The 17,800-nt window shown below is 50.1% G+C and overlaps 1 protein-coding gene across 2 annotated transcripts in view; it reads right to left on the bottom strand.

Moving 5' to 3' along the window:
- ESRRB (estrogen related receptor beta) overlaps positions 1-17,800 on the bottom strand; it is a 172,385-nt gene that overhangs the window by 100,031 nt on the left and 54,554 nt on the right. The window contains exon 1 of one of the 2 annotated variants that reach the window (XM_040477790.1): positions 10,608-10,941. The exons of the other annotated variant lie outside the window; for it this stretch is intronic. Within the exon in view, the coding sequence (XP_040333724.1) occupies positions 10,608-10,657 (50 nt within the window). The 5' untranslated portion in view covers positions 10,658-10,941. Of the gene's footprint in view, positions 1-10,607; positions 10,942-17,800 lie in introns of those variants that run through there. 2 annotated transcript variants of the gene reach the window in all.

Raw genomic sequence — 17,800 nt, 5'->3', positions numbered from 1 at the left:
CATTCTGCAGATTTACTTACCTAATTGCAACTCTATCAATATATCTGGATGATGGACACTACTTGTTCCCACTAACTTCTAATGTGATGTGGCCAACCTAACAAGTTAATGTGGGCAAAATGTTAAAGATAGACATTTAAACAACAATTTGAAAAAAACTAAACATACAATTGTCCTCTTGGCCTTTGTCAAAAGGGAAAAAAATAAGGAGATGGATTTTTTAATCCGACCAATTTAAGAAAAACACCCATGGGTAGGGTTACCAGATTGAGCAAATACTGCATGGACCATACTTACACTAAAAAATTATTTGTTGTTTATCTAATATCCAAATCTCACCGGATATCCTATATCTTATTGGGCAATTCTACCCACAGGTTGGAGGATTCAGAAATTCATTAAGAGAATATTTCCTATTCATCGTCCAGTTCCATACCATAATTCCCTCCCTAATCCCCTTGTGTTACATATGGAAACCCAAGCCACATTGATCGCATCAAACAAGTAATCAGTCCAAGCACCCCAATCTCACTGCCAAGGACTATCACTGTGAGGTTATGTCAAAGGAATGAAAAGCCACTTCCAAAAGATAACATCAAAAAATTAGTACACCCACTATGTGCCCAACACTTGTAAATTACCTGTTTAGTCTTCACAACAACCCTGGGAGGTAGATACTATTAATGGAAACTAAAAAGAGTATCTACCAGTCTAATGCGTTCCTGCAAAGGCATGTAAATTCCTGGTCAATTACTTCCCCCAGGGGAGAAAAAGGGGAGGGAAACCAAGAAGGACTCCATTGCATCCACAAACAGGCTTATTCATAATGTAATGCCAGCTCTGTTGCTATTTGGTTACATGACACTTACACCGGAAACTGTCTTAATGCCAATGAATTATCATGGGGTTTGGGGTATGGGATTGTGGGAGAGAAGTGGGTGGGAAACCCTTAATAATCTTCGGTAAGTTGGCCTTACAACTGAGAAAGATGTGCTACACCTTGGGATAATAAATAGCTCATTTGCTGTGAAGAAAGGCCCGCTCAAGCTACTCGGAACAGTCGTGACAATGACATGCAGATTCCAAATGTTCTCTGTAAGAAAAAACACCCTTTCTCCTAATCCTTCTTAAACTCAACAAGACTGATTGGTTTTTATTATTCATGAATTAATTTTTTACTCAGGGTCCAACAAGGGAATTGAAGCTATAACGTTTCTCACCGACTGAGGGGAAAAGGCAGCTCTTGACCTGAGCGGCACAGCCAGACTCTTGCTGGGATTCCTCGGGGGTAGGATGTTTTTTGTTTGTTAAATCAGTTAATAATCAATTAATAACCCAAAGCCCAGAGCTTTGAGTTTGTTTTGTTTTCCAAGAAAAAAAAAATTGAGTAAGAACATGAGTAAGAATACTAAAGTAAAAAAAATATATATAGAGAGAGAGAGAGAGAGAGAGAACGAGAGAGAGAGAGAGAGAGAGAGACAGCTGTGGGACCCTGGTTTATTAGGCACTTCCTATTATACTATGCTGGTGTATTAGGCAGGTATATTAGGCTGCCTTCTATTTCCAAGGCACACATATAAAAAAGAAGAGGCAGCAGCAGCAGAAGGAATGAGAGAGAACATAACAAAGGCAGCACCGATTTCAAAAGTAACGCACAGATGAGCAGAGTGTGCAGATGAGCCGGTCTGGGTCTGGGAGTTGGCATGGGGAGTCACCAGAGGGGTCACAGGGATCCAGAGGTCCGTTCCCTGGTGCCCTCCCTCTAATCTCTGCCTCCAGAGGGCAGGTCGAGGTGCCCAGGGGCAGGGAACGACAGCCTCAGAGAAGCTGAATGGCCAGGAAGGCGATCAAGGGTGGCGAGGTGACTCTCTCTCTCTCCACGCAGTTCTCTTCCCATCTATTCACATGCACCGAGCCATAACCCCCTTGGCCTCTGTGTGCCTTTGGTCTAAAACCTCTCCTGAGGTTGCCAAGGAAGGTGGGGGGACCGAGAGGCAGAGCGTGGCGTGAGCCTCAGAAGCTCGTGGCGGTGGGGTCAGACCTGACACAGCGTCCCTTGCAAGAAAACGCTTCTCCCTTCCCAGTTCAAAGGCAACACACCCAGCATTTCTCAGGGGGACCATGTGCCTAACACTGTATTCTCCTCTACCCGTCTGTTCATATTTCAGAGACCGGGCAGTTTTAGCTCCTGAATCAATGTAGACATGCAAACCAGAAGCCTTTGCATGTTTTTGTTTGCAGGAAAACATTTCATGTTTGGGGGCAACACACAGCAACCCTCACCCGGTTACTATGAGAAAACCCGTTATGAGAATTGCTTTGCGCTTTTGGGGAAGAAAAAGCTGCAAGCTGTTATTACCGTTGTCATAATTATTGCAACCATCGCATTATTGCTATTATTTCTGTAAAAGCAGTGTTCTTTCTGCCAAAGCTTGTTAGCTTGACTGCTTAGGTAGACAATGTCAACACACCCAAGAGACAGATGACAAAGCGTGAGGAGAAAAGGCAAAGGATAAATACCGCACTCTGCATGTGTGCTGAGGGGATGTTTCACCATCAAAAAGGAATGTTTTCTGCTGATCGATTGGGGAGGCAAAAACAAAAGCATACACCAGCTCATTCACTCTGCATCACCAAGATCCCAAACTCGAGCTCAAAGCGCTAGGAAGAGGAGATGAGAGATATAAAAATTGGTTCTGACTAAAGTTTAGAGCTTCCCGATACCCTCACCCACACCTCCAGTCCCTACCGCCTTGTTCCCCACGTTAACAGACACCAATACCCTGGAATTTTCCTGTGAACAAGAGGTCTTTACCCTTCTTGCGGTCTCTCCCAAAACATGAGAGCAGGAGACTGACGGTGGATAAAGGTATTGAGGGCCGAATTGGAACAGGGTGGACAACAGGGTGTTCCACTTTGGGATATCCCCTGAGTAATCATGTTTAGCACCTGAAAACAGCACGAACACACCCACACACTCCTACACGCACAGACGCACATGTGCACACGCTCACGGAGGTAGAGACAGACAGACGCGTGGAACCTGCGCTCCTTCCCTGGAACGTGTACGATCGGAGAGAGACAAAAAGGGCAGAGGGCAAAGCACTGCAAGTTGGAATGAAAATAGAGGGAAAAAATAAGTAAAGACAAAGGAATATGTTCCACTGTAAGACACGAGAGAGATCTCCTCTAAAAAACATCAGCTTTCCGCACCCACCACCCTGCCCTACAACATTGCCCTACGTATTTCCTTGTTCTCTGCCCTTCGGAAACCAAGAACACAGAAAAAGACCTGTGACTCGCAAAACCCCTTTTCCAGGTATCTTTTTTTTAAAAAACTAGGAACCCAGTGAAAACACCTAAAACGTGAATCTAAATACAATAACAGTTTAAAACTTAACAAGAAAACAAAAAATAATTTATGAATTCAAGTTAACTCAAACAATAAAAAAAAAAAAGGGCCAAGTTAAAATAACACTTAGCGAGGAAAAGCTTGACTCTAATTGTCCACTTCACATCCATACAGTTTTCAATGCAGCGTCTCAGTAAACACAGACAGCCAGGCATGAGGCTGACTGTTGCCGTCACTGGCAGAAGACCCTGATATAGTTTTAAATGAAAATTGATCACATCTGAAACCAGAAGATAAAAACAAAACCTTGTCGGAGTTTGTTTAACTGCCTTTTGACCTCTGGATGGAATGACATTGAAAATAAAATAACATTATCCAGAAAACCATTCCCAGAAAAGGCTCAATCCCGGGGACACTGAATGACAATGTTGAATAGAATATTTTAAAGTCCTAAGGAACAGAAGAGAGAAACTTAAAGGCAGGGGGCGGAGAGGCTCTTCGGGGACTAAAAATGTGTATAGTTAAAAAGCACAGGGGCGCCTGGGTGGCGCAGTCGCTTAAGCGTCCGACTTCAGCCAGGTCACAATCTCGCGGTCCGTGAGTTCGAGCCCCGCATCAGGCTCTGGGCTGATGGCTCGGAGCCTGGAGCCTGTTTCTGATTCTGTGTCTCCCTCTCTCTCTGCCCCTCCCCCATTCATGCTCTGTCTCTCTCTGTCCCAAAAATAAATTAAAACGTTGAAAAAAAAAAAATTAAAAAAAAAAAAAAAAAAGCACAGCAAAATAAGGATGAAAAAAATTACGCCTCTAATCGGCAGGAAAACTTTTGTTTGGGGTTAATTTTAACTCAAGCTCATATAACTCTGAATTTAAGACATTTAGCCAGGAGATTTATTTTCACCTTGGCCAACTCCATATTGAAAGTCCCACCATGGGCTGATCAATGGGTATGACTTTCCTCAATTTAGGAAAACATTTGACCCATTAGGCTATCAACTGTCAATGGCTAGATCCAGGAAGGGAAGGGGAAATTGGGAAACTGGAACAGAATTGCCCAAATGCTCTTTTGAGCGTAGCCATCTGGTATTCCAGGGAGTACAGCACTGCCTTTTCATCCTCTCCGGGGTCTGCCCGGCCTTACCCAGGCCAGAAAACTGAAGAGAGCTCTTAACAAGAGTAAACTCCTCTGTCTGTATGGACAGCCAGCCCTTGGGTCCTATGGAGTTCCCTTTCGCTCCATGGAAAAACCCCAAGGCCCAGCAGCCCCCACTGGAATGTGGCCATAGCCTGACCTCAGCCCAGGCCAGGGGTATGGCAGGCAGCAGGGGCTGTGTTTAAACAGCAGAGCCCCTTGCCCCCTGTTACTCCCATGTTCAAGGGAAATTCCACTGTAACACACTCTTACACGCGTGCACACGGTGGGAGCTCCCCTAGGAACGGAGGCGACCTTTGGCGTTTCGGGGTTCAGAGTTAGCTTCTAGAAGAGGGGCTTTAACAGCAATCGGAAAGGGCTCAACACTTCCTTAAGCCGTTGCTTTATAAATAAAGGTGCTGTTAAGATCCTTTCTATTCTAATCCTGATCCGTACAGAAAGGTGCTCTAGGTAGACAGATGCCAAAAAAAAAAAAACCCCAAAAAGACCATGGGGCTCTATGTTTCCCTTCTTGTCTGGTTTTCTGAGGTCTTTTGTCAGATGGTTGGTCGGGGGTCTCTGGGCCAAACTAAAACCCATGCCCTGCTATGGCCTGCTCCCCACGTGTCCTGAATGGGACTGACTGTGGCCGTCCAGTTGTGTGGAATACCCCGCAGAAACAGACAGCCAGCAGGCAGTCACTGCCCCCTGTCTGCTGAGCCCCAGGGGCACTCGCTGAAAGTCATCATGTGTCCGGTCTGGAGCCCTACTTTTTCCCACAAGGCCTCCAGAGCCACAGACCAGCATGCACCCAAAGTCTTCTGGGCACGTCCGTCTAGTGCTGCCAGGAAAGTGAGGGAGACAACGTCCCAGAGCAGCCTGCTATGCAGGGTCACCCTGTCACAAGAGGCAAGGATCACTTGCCCAGTGGCCTAGGGAAGAAATAACCCCCCCAACTTTGGACCTCTCCCACTCACTGCCCTGATATCCCCTCTGAGGAAGGAGTCTGACCCTGCCACCAGTTACCTAGGACGCTCTGCCATCATCAGTGAAAGGTCGGTGGCCTCACCAGAAACGGGACAGGCCAGACCAGTGAGGGTTAATCTGCCCGGCCAGCCATCACAAGGGTCACCGTGATGCGCACCGAAGTTGAGCATCCCAGTCCCCCAGAGCTGGTCTGCTAATTACATTTGCAATTATAAACACCACAACCTCCCTGCACAGGGACCAGGCCCCACCAGCCGATGGGGTAACCACAATGTAATCCCACCCCAGGCCACCCCAGCCATGCCAGGGGACGCCAGGCCCGGCAGAAGCCTAGGGGCTCCTCCTCTGAGGAATGGCCATGAATTTGACAGCTCCCTGGAGGTACGAGACTGCTGGGACCAAGAAAGGAAGACTCACCAGAGTGGAAGCCCAGTCAGGGGTCACCAGCAGTTGTAGTGCTGAAAAAGATCTTTGATTATCCCTAGAAATCAGCAAATGGCCTCAAGGGCAAACAGGAGGGAGTCGCACCCTTGATGGCTTCCTGGCAGGGTGCATGGACTCTTTACTCAAAGCCCTCTCGTGGGCCCATGCTCCCTCTAGGAATGACAGCGGCTGCAGAGGACATTAGAGGTTGAGCACTCAAGCCATGCTGGGCTCTCCCACAGGAACATTCAGTCAAGAGCCACCAGACCCCAAGACAGAAGCTCCCAGCGGAGCTGTGAAGAGTTCTGGCAGATTCTGGGCCGGCCTCCTGCTCAAGCTGGAAGAGCACGCAGAGGGGCTCACTAGGGGAGAGATGGACAGAGACTGATGATGGCCGGTAGGTGTGGGAAGGCATCGGCATGGGGTACTGAGGGTGTGGGTTGGACATCACTTTGAAGGACTGGATTATGGTCTAAATAATGCTATTCCTTCCCCTTAAATTCACACCACAAGTAATTTCAGTCATGTTGGGGAAGCCACTTCAAGCATCTGGGAAGACAAGTTCTAGAGAAGGGCACTGCAGAACTGCGTCAAAAGCATCCTGTGTCTTGTGTAACTGCTTGCCTGTCTTCTGAATTCTCTCTCCTGAATCGGCTCATTCACACAGCCAACTCCACGGCCCATCCCAATGTACACATTCCCAGTCTCTCTCTCTCTCTCTCTCTCATACACACACACACACACACACCGTTCCTTTGGCCTGCTAGACTCGCGCTGATCTTCCCAGTTCCAAGTGCTCCAAAGAAACAAGGCATTTTGCAGAGGACCAAAGAAGGAGACAAACTTTTTTCCATGAGTTTAGATTATCTTTAAAAAACGAGTTGGCCAGAGGTAGTTATCAGGAACATGAATCCTGCATGCAGGGCAAAGTTGCAAGGGCCGGGGTCCACCCTGAAAAGGCAGGGAGGTGACTCAAAATCTCTATCACGGCCACCTCCCTGGCAGCACTTTCCCCGAAAGTCCCCTCTGTCCCTCCTATCTCAAGCTAAATGGAATATTTATTGATTGCTCCAGATCAACAGAAAGGAAAGTTCCTGTTTGGTGGGTCAGGTTGTTTCTTCATACATATATTTTTAAAGAAACATCTTTTCCTTAAATTTTGGTAAAACAGAGGATTGTTCCTAAAATGGAGTTGGGGAAATCATAAGCTCCAAGAGGAAATTTCCAGTTGGTGTCAGGATCTCACTGAGCTGGAAAGGGCCTTCCCTGCGACTGGGGCCCTCCACACCAACCTGTTTCCGCCTAACTCACTGCCTTCAGACCTGAACAAGTCCAGCCTCCCATCACCCCATCATCCTCTCCCACAGCAGCCCACACCTCCAGGAGGGTGGCGGGCACATCCAGGTTTATTTCCTAAGGCCCCTCCCTTGGAAAACCAAGACTAATGTCCTCATTCTGATTTATTTTTAAATGTACCATTAAAAATTAATTTCCCCTTTGTTTTTCTCTGGGTCACTGATTCTGAATTACCATGTGGCATTTCTTCCTACGTGTGAACCCACATATTTTACCTTCAGGACAGTTTGTTCTTTGTTTCTTTAACAACAGCAAAGTGGTCATTGGAAGGTGGGTGAGGCAACCCGCCAACCACCCCCCACCCCCCCGCCCCCACCTCTGCTCCCTGGGTTTCCAAGCCGAGGGTCTCCAGCCAGTCGGGTCACAGACACATTTGTACACAGGCACATGCAGGCCAGCACACCCACTCCTACCCTGGCTGATTATATATGTACATAAAATATTGATTAGAAATGGTAATGGAGTCACCTACAGGAAAATGAAAATGAAGGAGAGAAAGGTATGAAGGTATGATGTATCTGTGGTGTGTGTGTGTGTGTGTGTGTGTGTGTGTGTGTGTGTGTGTGTGTTAATTTCTCACCTGGGAAAGTGAGAATAACACTAACGCATTAAAAATGCTCTCTGTATGTTAGCAAGTGAGAAGAAGGGCTAGGGAGTTCTTTCGCGCTGAACTGTGGTCCCTGTGCCCTTGGGTTTTCTTAAGTCCGGGAATGTCGACTAAGCCACATGGGTGGAAACCACGTACAGAGCATACGAACCCATTCACGCATATGTTCCCCGAGAAATACCAGCACTATTGGCAATGAACGGATTCATCCTACTGTCCTTCCAACACACCAAAGAACGCAGTCCCCGGTTTTGTTACTTTGCTACCAGTGGCTCTAAAGCTACTTGACATGAAGCCCGGGTGGCAGGGGCGGGGGGCCGAGGTCAGAAAGATGCCTCCCCTACACTCCGGCCTCTGACCTCCACAAGCTCGACCTTGGAAATTCCGTGTCCCTGCACCACAACAGATGCAAACGCTCGCCCAGAGGCACACATCTGTACACGGGGCCAGCTCCCCAATGCTCGGGCTGCCACCCAGCAAGCACGTCCTGGGCTTTGAGAAATGGCATCTCACACGGATCCTTAGTTCCTCAGTGGAGTTGCCGGGTATGTTTCTGGCTTTTCCGGTGCCCCATGGAGTGAGAAGTGAATTCTTTGCAAAGAAACCAGGAAGGCTAGGGAGCCCAAACTACTGTCAGGCTTACTTTATGAATGATTTCCACTTCAAACCCGTCCCAGACACCCAGGACCTCGGCTTCCTCATCCCCCCTTTCTGCTTCCCTGACATTCCCTCTTTGCCCATATTTCTCCTCAAACTCAAGCCAGGGTTGCTGTCACCTCGATGAATTACCCAGCTGCTAAACCCTCCATTTCTCCTTGCTTTTCTGGTCAACGTAATCAAAGGATGTACTTCCCCCGTTCGAATTTTCATATTTACTGGCTATGACTCGAGCCAGGGACAAATACATAGATATTTCCAGCTCAGCTAAAGAAGTCACCTCTGAAGAGAGGGAGCCTAAATAATTTAAAGATCCAATATTTGTCGTACTTGGTAATTTTATGTGAGGAAATGCCCCACGAGCATCAAACATTGTTCACAGCCTCACTTACCCACCCAGAGGTTTCTTTGACGGCTCCCACCCCCTGCTTTAGGAGGGAGCGTCTTAGGGCACTACCCCCATCCTCACCCCACCGGCCTCATAACCCGGGATCAGTGTAACCTTTAAAGAGAACGAAGAGACACTTTTCGAGCAGATGGAAATCTGAATCCATTGTAATTAAAGATTGCTCGCCTCTCCCATCCCAAATCATCTTCTTCCGACACTCTGGCGGCACCTAAAGGACCCACTGCCCAGGGAAATCCTAAAACTAGAACCAAAAAGGTCAGCGTGGAGACTGGGACAGTCTGGTCATCGACAGGAGACACTGCTGTGAAGTTGCCTCCTCTCTTCCGCGTGGTCCACCGGGGTGGAGGCGGTCTGTGCAGCGAAGAGGGGTCTAAGCACAGTTCCTGGAACCCCACATGATCCAGTGTATTTATCTCAGGGATGTCGCGGTTCTCGGGATGGGGTACAAAAATGAAAGCACGGTGGAGCGGGCACTGACTTTGGTAGTTTAGTTCGCTTCAGAGAAAAAAGAGGAAGAGGAGCACCAAGTTAAGCAGGTCCGCGAAGAACGCAGACTTTCCATCTTATTACTCTTTTAAGCCTTCCGAGGGACCACTCTGCGCGCGCCCACACGTAGACGCCGGGACACCAGCCGCGAGCGCGGCGGGACGCGGGGCGCGGGAGGGGAGAGCCGGGCGGGTACCGAGCGGGTGGGGGCAAGTGCGCGGAGGGCCCTCGGAGGGAAACCGCCGGTGGCCAGAGCAGGACCCCGGAGAACCCGGGCCGGACACGCCGCTCCGGGGGATCAGGTCCCCGCCTGCCCACTCTGCGCGCTTGGCGCACCGCCCAAGCCCGGGGCCAGTGGGAGTCCCGTCCCGCAGCCCCCTCCGCTGCCCACGCCCGCGCCGCTCGGACAACCCCGGGATCCCGAAAGGCGAGCGCGAAGCCGCCCCGGGGCACGGAAATCGCGCCCGCCAGTTCCGTCGCCCGCAGCCTCCCGCAAAGCCGCGAACCAACTTTGCCTCCGCCGCGGCACCCCCGGGCCGGCTGTCCCCACCCTTGGCGGGATGCGGGATCCCCCTCGCAGGGCGTGCGGGACGCAGTGCGCCCGGGGCCGCGCCGCCCACACCGCTGGAGCGCCCCGGATCCACCGCGCCCCGTGCGCGCCCTCGGGGCGCCCCAGCGGGACCGCCGGGCAAGGCAGCGCTGGGCGCCAGCAGTTCCCAAACCCGCGCGGCACGTTCGATTTCGCCCCCTTGCCGGGATCATTTCTGCTCTTCAGTACGGAAATAAATCTTAAAGTCAAAGGGCCCCCCGGGGGAGGCTTTCTCAGACGGGCCAGAACATCCTTGCGACATTCCCGCACCTGTTCTGGGCTGCTCCTCCCTAATCCACAGAAACTCAAATATTTTCTCGCCGCGGGGGCAGATCAGCGAGAAAGAGTGAGCGAGAAAGAGCTGCTCTTACTTAAAAGTAAGGGCTTGGAAAAGGGGGTGCGGGAAAAGTTAGAGGCGGTTTACCCCCGCCCCAGAAGGAAACCCAGGAAGTGTGCGGCTTTCCCCCTCCGACGTCCCCCAAGCGCCCCCGGGGTTCCTGCCACTTCAAAAATGCCTGGAAGGAGAACTGCGACACCCAGGACAGAGGCACCCGGACTGGCAGAAGGGCAGACAGATCGACCGACCGACCAACCGAGAAACAGAGCACCTACTGGTTGTGGTAGCCGAGGGGGTCCGGGATGCAGAGTTCTGACACGTCCATCAGTCCCGTTTTAGCATTCCCAGTTGGTAGAGAAAGGCGGCGGGGAAATCACGCGGAAGAGCGAGTGAAGGGCACAGGCGAGGTGCGAGTCCGGGCAGGGGCACAGTGAGCGGGAGAAGGCAGAGTGGGAGGAAGCGCCGTGGCGGGGCGAGAGGGAGGCAGAGAGCCGTGCGCGCACAGCCCAGCGCTCCCACTCGTGCACACACTCCAGCGGGCAGAGGGGACGGGAAGCCGCGGAGGAGGCTCGGGCACCAGAGACTTGGAGCCCACTAACCCTACTGTAGCTTTAAGGCTGGGAGACTGATGTATGGTTTGGCTCCTATTGGCTATCTCTCAGGGGCTGGACTTAAAGTGACAGAATCGAGCTGGGGTGGGGGGAGGGGGGTGAGCCAGAGAGACTTCAATGGAAATCAGACGCTCAGGCGAGGTCCCCACCTCCTGAGGAGTGAGAGGACTGAGCTGTAGAGCGGCAAGGCCTGTCCTCTGGCCATTAAAGAAAAAAAAATTGTCCAACTGGCTGGTGGGATTGGGGGGTTGACAGATGTGCTGTTTATATAGCCCCCCCCCACCAGCATCCTATCCTTTAACTGGCAGGCCTAGCCAAACTCCCCCCGCCCCCACCCTCGCTCAGCCTTTTAGAATGGGTCTGTTTTACAAATTAAAAATGAGTCACAGTGCTCCACTCTCACACCCAGAAGAGGCCAAGGCCCTAGAAATTCACAGCCTCAAGACCTGTGTTTGGTGCACAAAAGTGCAAAGGGTCAGGTCCACAGGTGAGGCACGAAGGAGAGAAGCAGATTCCCTTCCCAGCTCTCATCACCTGGGCCAGTTGGTTCTGAACCGCTCTCATATGGCTAGATGCAGGGTGTGCATCTATAAAATGCTCTCTAGATGTACAAAATGATGCTCTTCATTGGCAACTCTCAGAAATGTACCTGGGACGCAGACGGGAGCAAATAAATCCCTGCCTGCTTAGGAAAACACAATTGTGGTTAGAACAACCAACTTACCTGCCACATGGTACTTCGAGGCACGCAAGTAGATGCTTCAGCATACACACCTGAATCCCCAGCTACGAACACACCTGCATCCCTGTCTGCTGCTCCATCCATGAACCCGAATATTACGGGCTGCCTCTGTACTAAAACAAGCTATAAGTCATGCCCCAATCCTTCTTCTCGGGCTTTTCATCTTTTGAGATGTGCAAGCCACAGAGAGATAATAATGTGAGAATTCAAATGAGTGTGGGAGGGGATAGGTATAGAATTACTTAAAAGGGGGGGAAGCCCCCAGGAGAGACCACCACCTTATTCTCCTATATTCTACAGCAGACAATTTGGGGGGAAGGAGACATAATTTTATCATCCAAATAAGGTCTAAATGGAGTGTAACTGCAGGCAGTATTCAAGCACTTCAGGAGTAAAAGCAGGGAAGGTGGTGAGAAACCCCAGGAGGGGCCAGGCGCTCCAGGGGGCCGGGGAATGGGCAGCGGGACCACAGATGATACTTGACTTGGATAAATGTAAGCGCGTGCAGGCTGGGAAACAGAGCTGAGATTTTTCATATGTGCTGAAGTGGAGGAACGCATGGGATTCTCCGGGCTCGGGGCTCAGGCAGGCATCTCGCGGAGAGATGGATGAAGATGTCTGCTCTGTCAGCAGAACCCCCAGCAGCCCCGGATTTTTTTTTAATCACATCGGTACTTGGTTGTATTAGAGATGGAAGCAGGGTGTAGAGCCTCTGTCCTTAACCAGGGCCTCTACACAACGACCACCTCTTGCCAAGACCTCAGTGACTGGTTTCTCTGTGTCCTTTCCAGCCCCCTGAAATACCTTTTCCAAGCGCCCGGCAGCCAGGGAGCTCACTGGAAAATGCACACGGTCCCGGTCCTTCCCTTGGCCCCACAAGGAAGCCTCACAGGACAGACTCCTATGTGTCTCTCTGTACCCCTCCGTATCCCGCGCCATACTGCCCTGTCTTTGCACCTGCTACCTAGAATTCCCCACCTTCTGGGCCCCACCAGAACCTTTGCTACTCAGTTTGCAATTATATATATATTGGTATAATACCCCCCCCCACACACACACACTAAATTATAAGCCCTATGAGGGTAGGGACCATGTCTGTTTTTGTTTCCCAGAGAATCCCCAGTGAGTAATGGTGCCTGATACAGAGAAGTTACTTGAAAAATATTTTGTTGAACAAATCGAAGCATGGCAATTTGGGGTGGGCCTGCTGAGGGACAGGCTGGCTGTCCCAGAAGGGGGGTTAGGTTGTGTGGGATCAGTGGCTCCTTGCTCTGTGTGGGCACACCAATTTTAACTGGAGACAGAACACACTTGGTAGAACATGAAAAAAAAGACAACTTCACAGCCCCGGGCAGTGGATTCAAAGCCACCAGGGGCAAAAGAGGGTAAATACTGAGTTTCGTTGGTGAAAAAGCGAGGCTAATGCCCACACACAATCACTGTCTGCATCTAAGGTATGAGGAGGAAGTAGCTAAAGGCCTCTCTCTGGATACTGGATGATTGCCCTCCAGAGGGGGAATGAGGTCCTGGGGACCCCACTTCCTCCTTCTCCTCCTCCTCCTCCTCCTCCCCCCCCCCCACCCCGTGCCTGTCCAGCCACCTCACCTACAGCCCTGAGGTGAGGCCAGGGAGCCCGTAGACCAGCAAGGACACCCTGGTGACCTCATGTAGCCTGGCAGGTCCAGCTTTTCCTGTGGTTCTCCAGGCAAACTTGGTGGTGGGTCCTACATTGTTCCTGGGACCAGCCTCTCTCCACTCTGCCCTCACCCAGCTCACAGAGGAAGGTATTTCCTCCCAAAGCCAGGGTCTGGTCCCACGCCTCTAGCTGGACAGATGGCAGTGCTGGAGAGTGCAGCAGACTCCAGCATGTGCTCCTGACATCTCCATGTGACCTTATCAAGGTCTCTCTCCTCCAGAACACAAAGGTGGGGGGCAGGGGGAAGTGGAATGAGTGGGCAGGGCTCTTGGGTTCCATCAACCCTGAAATTCATTCAACCAGTTATCATTTCATTCTTGCACCGTTCACCTAGAGCAGGTGCAATGTGTAACCCATCCCTAGCACCAAGGTCTAAGCCACCCACCCCTTCGCTACCTTGCGTCCCAATCCTGGCGCCCCCAGATGGGCATGTCAGCCAAAGGGGACTCTGGAACAGAAGGCATTAGAAACAGTAATTGTGGATGGTGTAAGGGGACAGCAGCTCACTTAGTTCTTGTGACAAACTCCTCTAAATAGATATTTATTACATTTACAGAACCGTACAGCTGAGAGGGACTTGGAGAGTCATTTAGAATCACCACCAGACTTTACAGATAAGGAAACTCAGACATTTCCCTGTGTGGAGAAGTGACCGACACAGGGTCACACCGTGAATAACGGGCAAAGCATGCCGTCTTTGGTGCCTGGATTTCTACTTATTCAACCCCTAAACCTTTGTTCACGTGTCTCTTCACTTTCTCTCCCTACTCCTTCCCTGAGTCCAAGCTCGTTGCTAAGGAATATGAGGCCAAATCAGAACAGTGCCACTGGCATCACCTTCCACACACACTTCTCCGCCGGGTAGGTGGTGGGGACCAGGCAGATGTGTCCACACCCTTCCCCACCTGGTTTCCTGGGAGAGAAAGGAAGCACTGATTGGTGGGACACCAATTTCTTGACCTGCTGTCCTGCCGTGAGAAATGCTCCAGCTGGCAGGTTAAGTAGGAAAATGTACCCAGACACAGCCTGGCCCACCCTGTTCCTCAAACCGGTGTTCCCCCAGGAACAGAAGGCACCAAGTGGAACACGGATCCACGCTGACCAGCCACTCTTACCCATCCCAGTCTGGCTGAGCCCTGAAAAGGGGCCGTCCGAATGCCCGCGCCTGGAGCCCAAAGGCCACCTGAGTGACCTTGATCTCTTGCCATGATCTCTGCAGCTGACCCCCGCATGGCACCCCCGCCACGAGTCTGGTGGAAATCCCCACCTTTGGTGGAGCCTAGTCTTGGGGTGTCTCTTCCCACTCTTACGGCAGCCCCCCCCCCCCGACACCCGTCATCTCTGCACACGTGAGGCAGCAGCCGGCAGTATCTCTCGGGTTCTCGAATCCCCTCCCTGTGCTGTACTGCTCCGAGCCCACAACAAGAGGCTGCTTTTCCCGTCTTCAAGCAGGGTAACTTAGAAGGAGCTGGTGAACTCAGCGTGGGCCCTGGGGGAGCAGAGGGCTTGATGGCTTCATCACTAAAAGATAAGAGCCAACAAGAGGTTTTGGAGTCTGCCACACACTCCCTAAGTCCAGTGAATGGGGGACACTGTTTGGGTTACTCCATCCCTGTCCCCCACCCTCACAGTCCCTGAACCCGCATTTCCAGGCGGGATGACGCCTTAGGAAACACACAAGGTGCATAAGCACTTCTTACCAGCAGCCCGGGAAGGAGGAGAGGACTCCGTGGAACCGTCTGAATCACAGTCCGAGCTTGTTTCTGATCCACCCCAGGGTAAGGGCCGGGGGAGGCGAGTCCAGGAAGTGCATCCATTGACCATCCACGAAGTCTAAGGTGGGCCCGGCCTAGACAGTGAGCCTAACTTGTGCGTCTCTGGGGACAGTACTGACCGGGCCAGGGCTCCATGGACCCCTGGCCAGGGAAAATGTCCCCAACCACACACCTCTTTGGGTCCCTTCCCTTCTCACATGCTTGAATTTGGGGTGTGGAGTTATATTCCTGAGTGGTGGTCAGCAGACTGTTAGCCCATTGGCTGGCACATGTCCCACGGATCATAATTAACTGATAACGCTAATACAATGTGAGTTTGTGCTCCCATAATAGTCTCCTGCTGACAGATAAATGCTGCGGAAACATGATGGCTTTTCCTGAAGCTGTAATGGCCCATTATTGGGGCAAGAAGGCTCGTGTATATTAGCACTGCCGCCATGACACCGAAGATAAAATATGAAGGGGCGTCTTGAGTGAGTAAATGCTTGGGTTCCCGCCTACGACCGCCATCCATTTCATTATCAGAAATCCCTACTGGGGGTCTTGGAATAGCTTCCAGATACTTCAAAGTTCCCGTGGTTTTTTTTTTTTTTTTTTCTGAGCCTCAAGATACCATTCTCACTAACACAGCTAAATAGTATATTAAAGTTCTCTATCAAAAAGATTCCTTCTTCCGGCAGGTCCTATGCAAGATGGCAACTGCAGTGAACAGGTGGGCTGGTGAGATGAGGAAGGTGAGATACGTCTCTCCACAGAAACAAAGATCTTTTTCCCTTCTAATGGGCAGCAGAATAGGAACACATCAGGAATGTAATAGCTTTATCCTCTGCCAAATTTCTGGGTTGGGGTGGGGGAGGAGGAAGAGGAGGAGGAGGAAGAGGAGGAAGAGGAGGAGGAGGAGGAGGAGGAGGAGGAGAGAAGAATATGCCTTGATAGTACCTAGGACCTAAGAGGCATTGAATAACTAGCTATTGATTAAACGAACGATCTAATTAAATATTTTCTATTACAGTGGATTGTGGGTTTTTCCTTATAACAAAGAACTTTGACCTTATTTCGTCTGTGTCACATATTAATTTATCATCCAATTTCTTGTGACTTTTGCGTCAATTTAAGTATAAAACATAGTTGGTTTCGAATAGTAGGACATATAGTTTGTTTCTAAGGTGTCATCACTGGGAAAAGGAAAACTGTGGTTGATGACAGTTTTAACTGAAAAAAAACTCATGGTCAACACGGGCCACAGAAAGAATGAACGGTGTGCTTTGCAAATTCACAAATTATGCCTGTGTGTACGTTTCTATTTATTTATTTATTTGTTGGTTTGTTTGTTATTTTTTTTTTTATTTGTTTGTATATAATCTCTATCCCCAGTGTGGGGCTTGAACTCACAACCCTGAGACCAAGAGTCGCAGGCTCTACCGACTGAGCTAGCCAGGGGCCATGTACATTTTTCTCTTCTCACAGGTAATTCTCTTAGAGAAATCATAAGACACATGAAACTTTTGGAAAATTAATTCTAAAGCACCACACACATAAAGTGTTATTAAGTGGGAACAAAAAAACATGTTGGCTTGAGCCGGTCTCCCCAGCATTAATGACACCAAATTCAAAACTGGGAACATTCAAGCCATGTTTTCATTTCCTAATGGCTCGATTAAGGTGGAGCTTCTGATTTCATTATTTTTTCAGAATAAAATGCATTTTGGTTTTGCTCTAACAAAATGCTTTACAGAGAGGGGAGAAAAAAAAAACAGCCAATGCTTTTAGGTTTGAGAAAAAAAATCAAACATACATGGTGTATAATAAACTGTAAAGTGCTCTACCTATATAAAACATGATTGAGATGATGAGGGCTTTTACCCATGTCCTTCCATGAGAAAAGGACAGCCCAACCACTTCCTGCACAAATGTATATTGTAATGACACCGGTCCCATTGGCGAACTCCCCACAGCTCTGAACACCGCAATTACAAACGGGTCAGTACCAGTTCCAGAGGAGGACTCGAGCTTTGTAGCAGGACCATCTCTAACACTTTCATTTTTCATCAACAGTTGGGAACGTGACGCTTTGGTAGAATTCCTGACTTAGCAGGGTTTGCCTTCCCAAGAAGGACAAGACAAGGCAAGAAGGGAAACTGCAGAAGAACTAAATAGAGTTTACGGGAGTGGGTAAAAGGCAGTCAACGATACAAGATTTAATATGGATAAACACCGGTAACACACTTGTCAGCAGTGACCCTAGAGTGAGCCAGCCCGCAGGAGAGCTGGCGGGAGGGCAGCGATGCAGAGAGACATCTGGGGTCAGAACAGATAGCACATTAAGCATGGGCCTCCAGCTCAATGGCATGACAAACACTGCTTTGGGGTAATTCTACAAAACCCAGCCGAGCAAGGAGCAGCAATAATTTCTCTTTACTCTCCCTTACTAGAAGCACAGATGGAATTTTATGCTCAGCCCTGAGGGACTTGCTTCGAAGGCAGACTGGAAAGGTGATGTGGAAAGGACTTGGAGAAGACTGGAGAAGGTGTCGAAGGCCTCCTGGAGGGTGCCTGGGCCCCATAAGGAGAGGGACAAGCATGGGACAGGAAGGGATGGGTTGTCCCTGTGTGCAGGACAAATGCTTGGGTCCAGACACCATGT

The sequence above is a fragment of the Herpailurus yagouaroundi genome, unplaced genomic scaffold, assembly GCF_014898765.1.
Source record: "Herpailurus yagouaroundi ecotype Mexico unplaced genomic scaffold, PumYag 141, whole genome shotgun sequence".
Classification (NCBI taxonomy): domain Eukaryota; kingdom Metazoa; phylum Chordata; class Mammalia; order Carnivora; family Felidae; genus Herpailurus; species Herpailurus yagouaroundi.
Note: the sequence above shows the minus strand (reverse complement) of the source record. Positions and strands in the feature narration are given on the sequence as shown.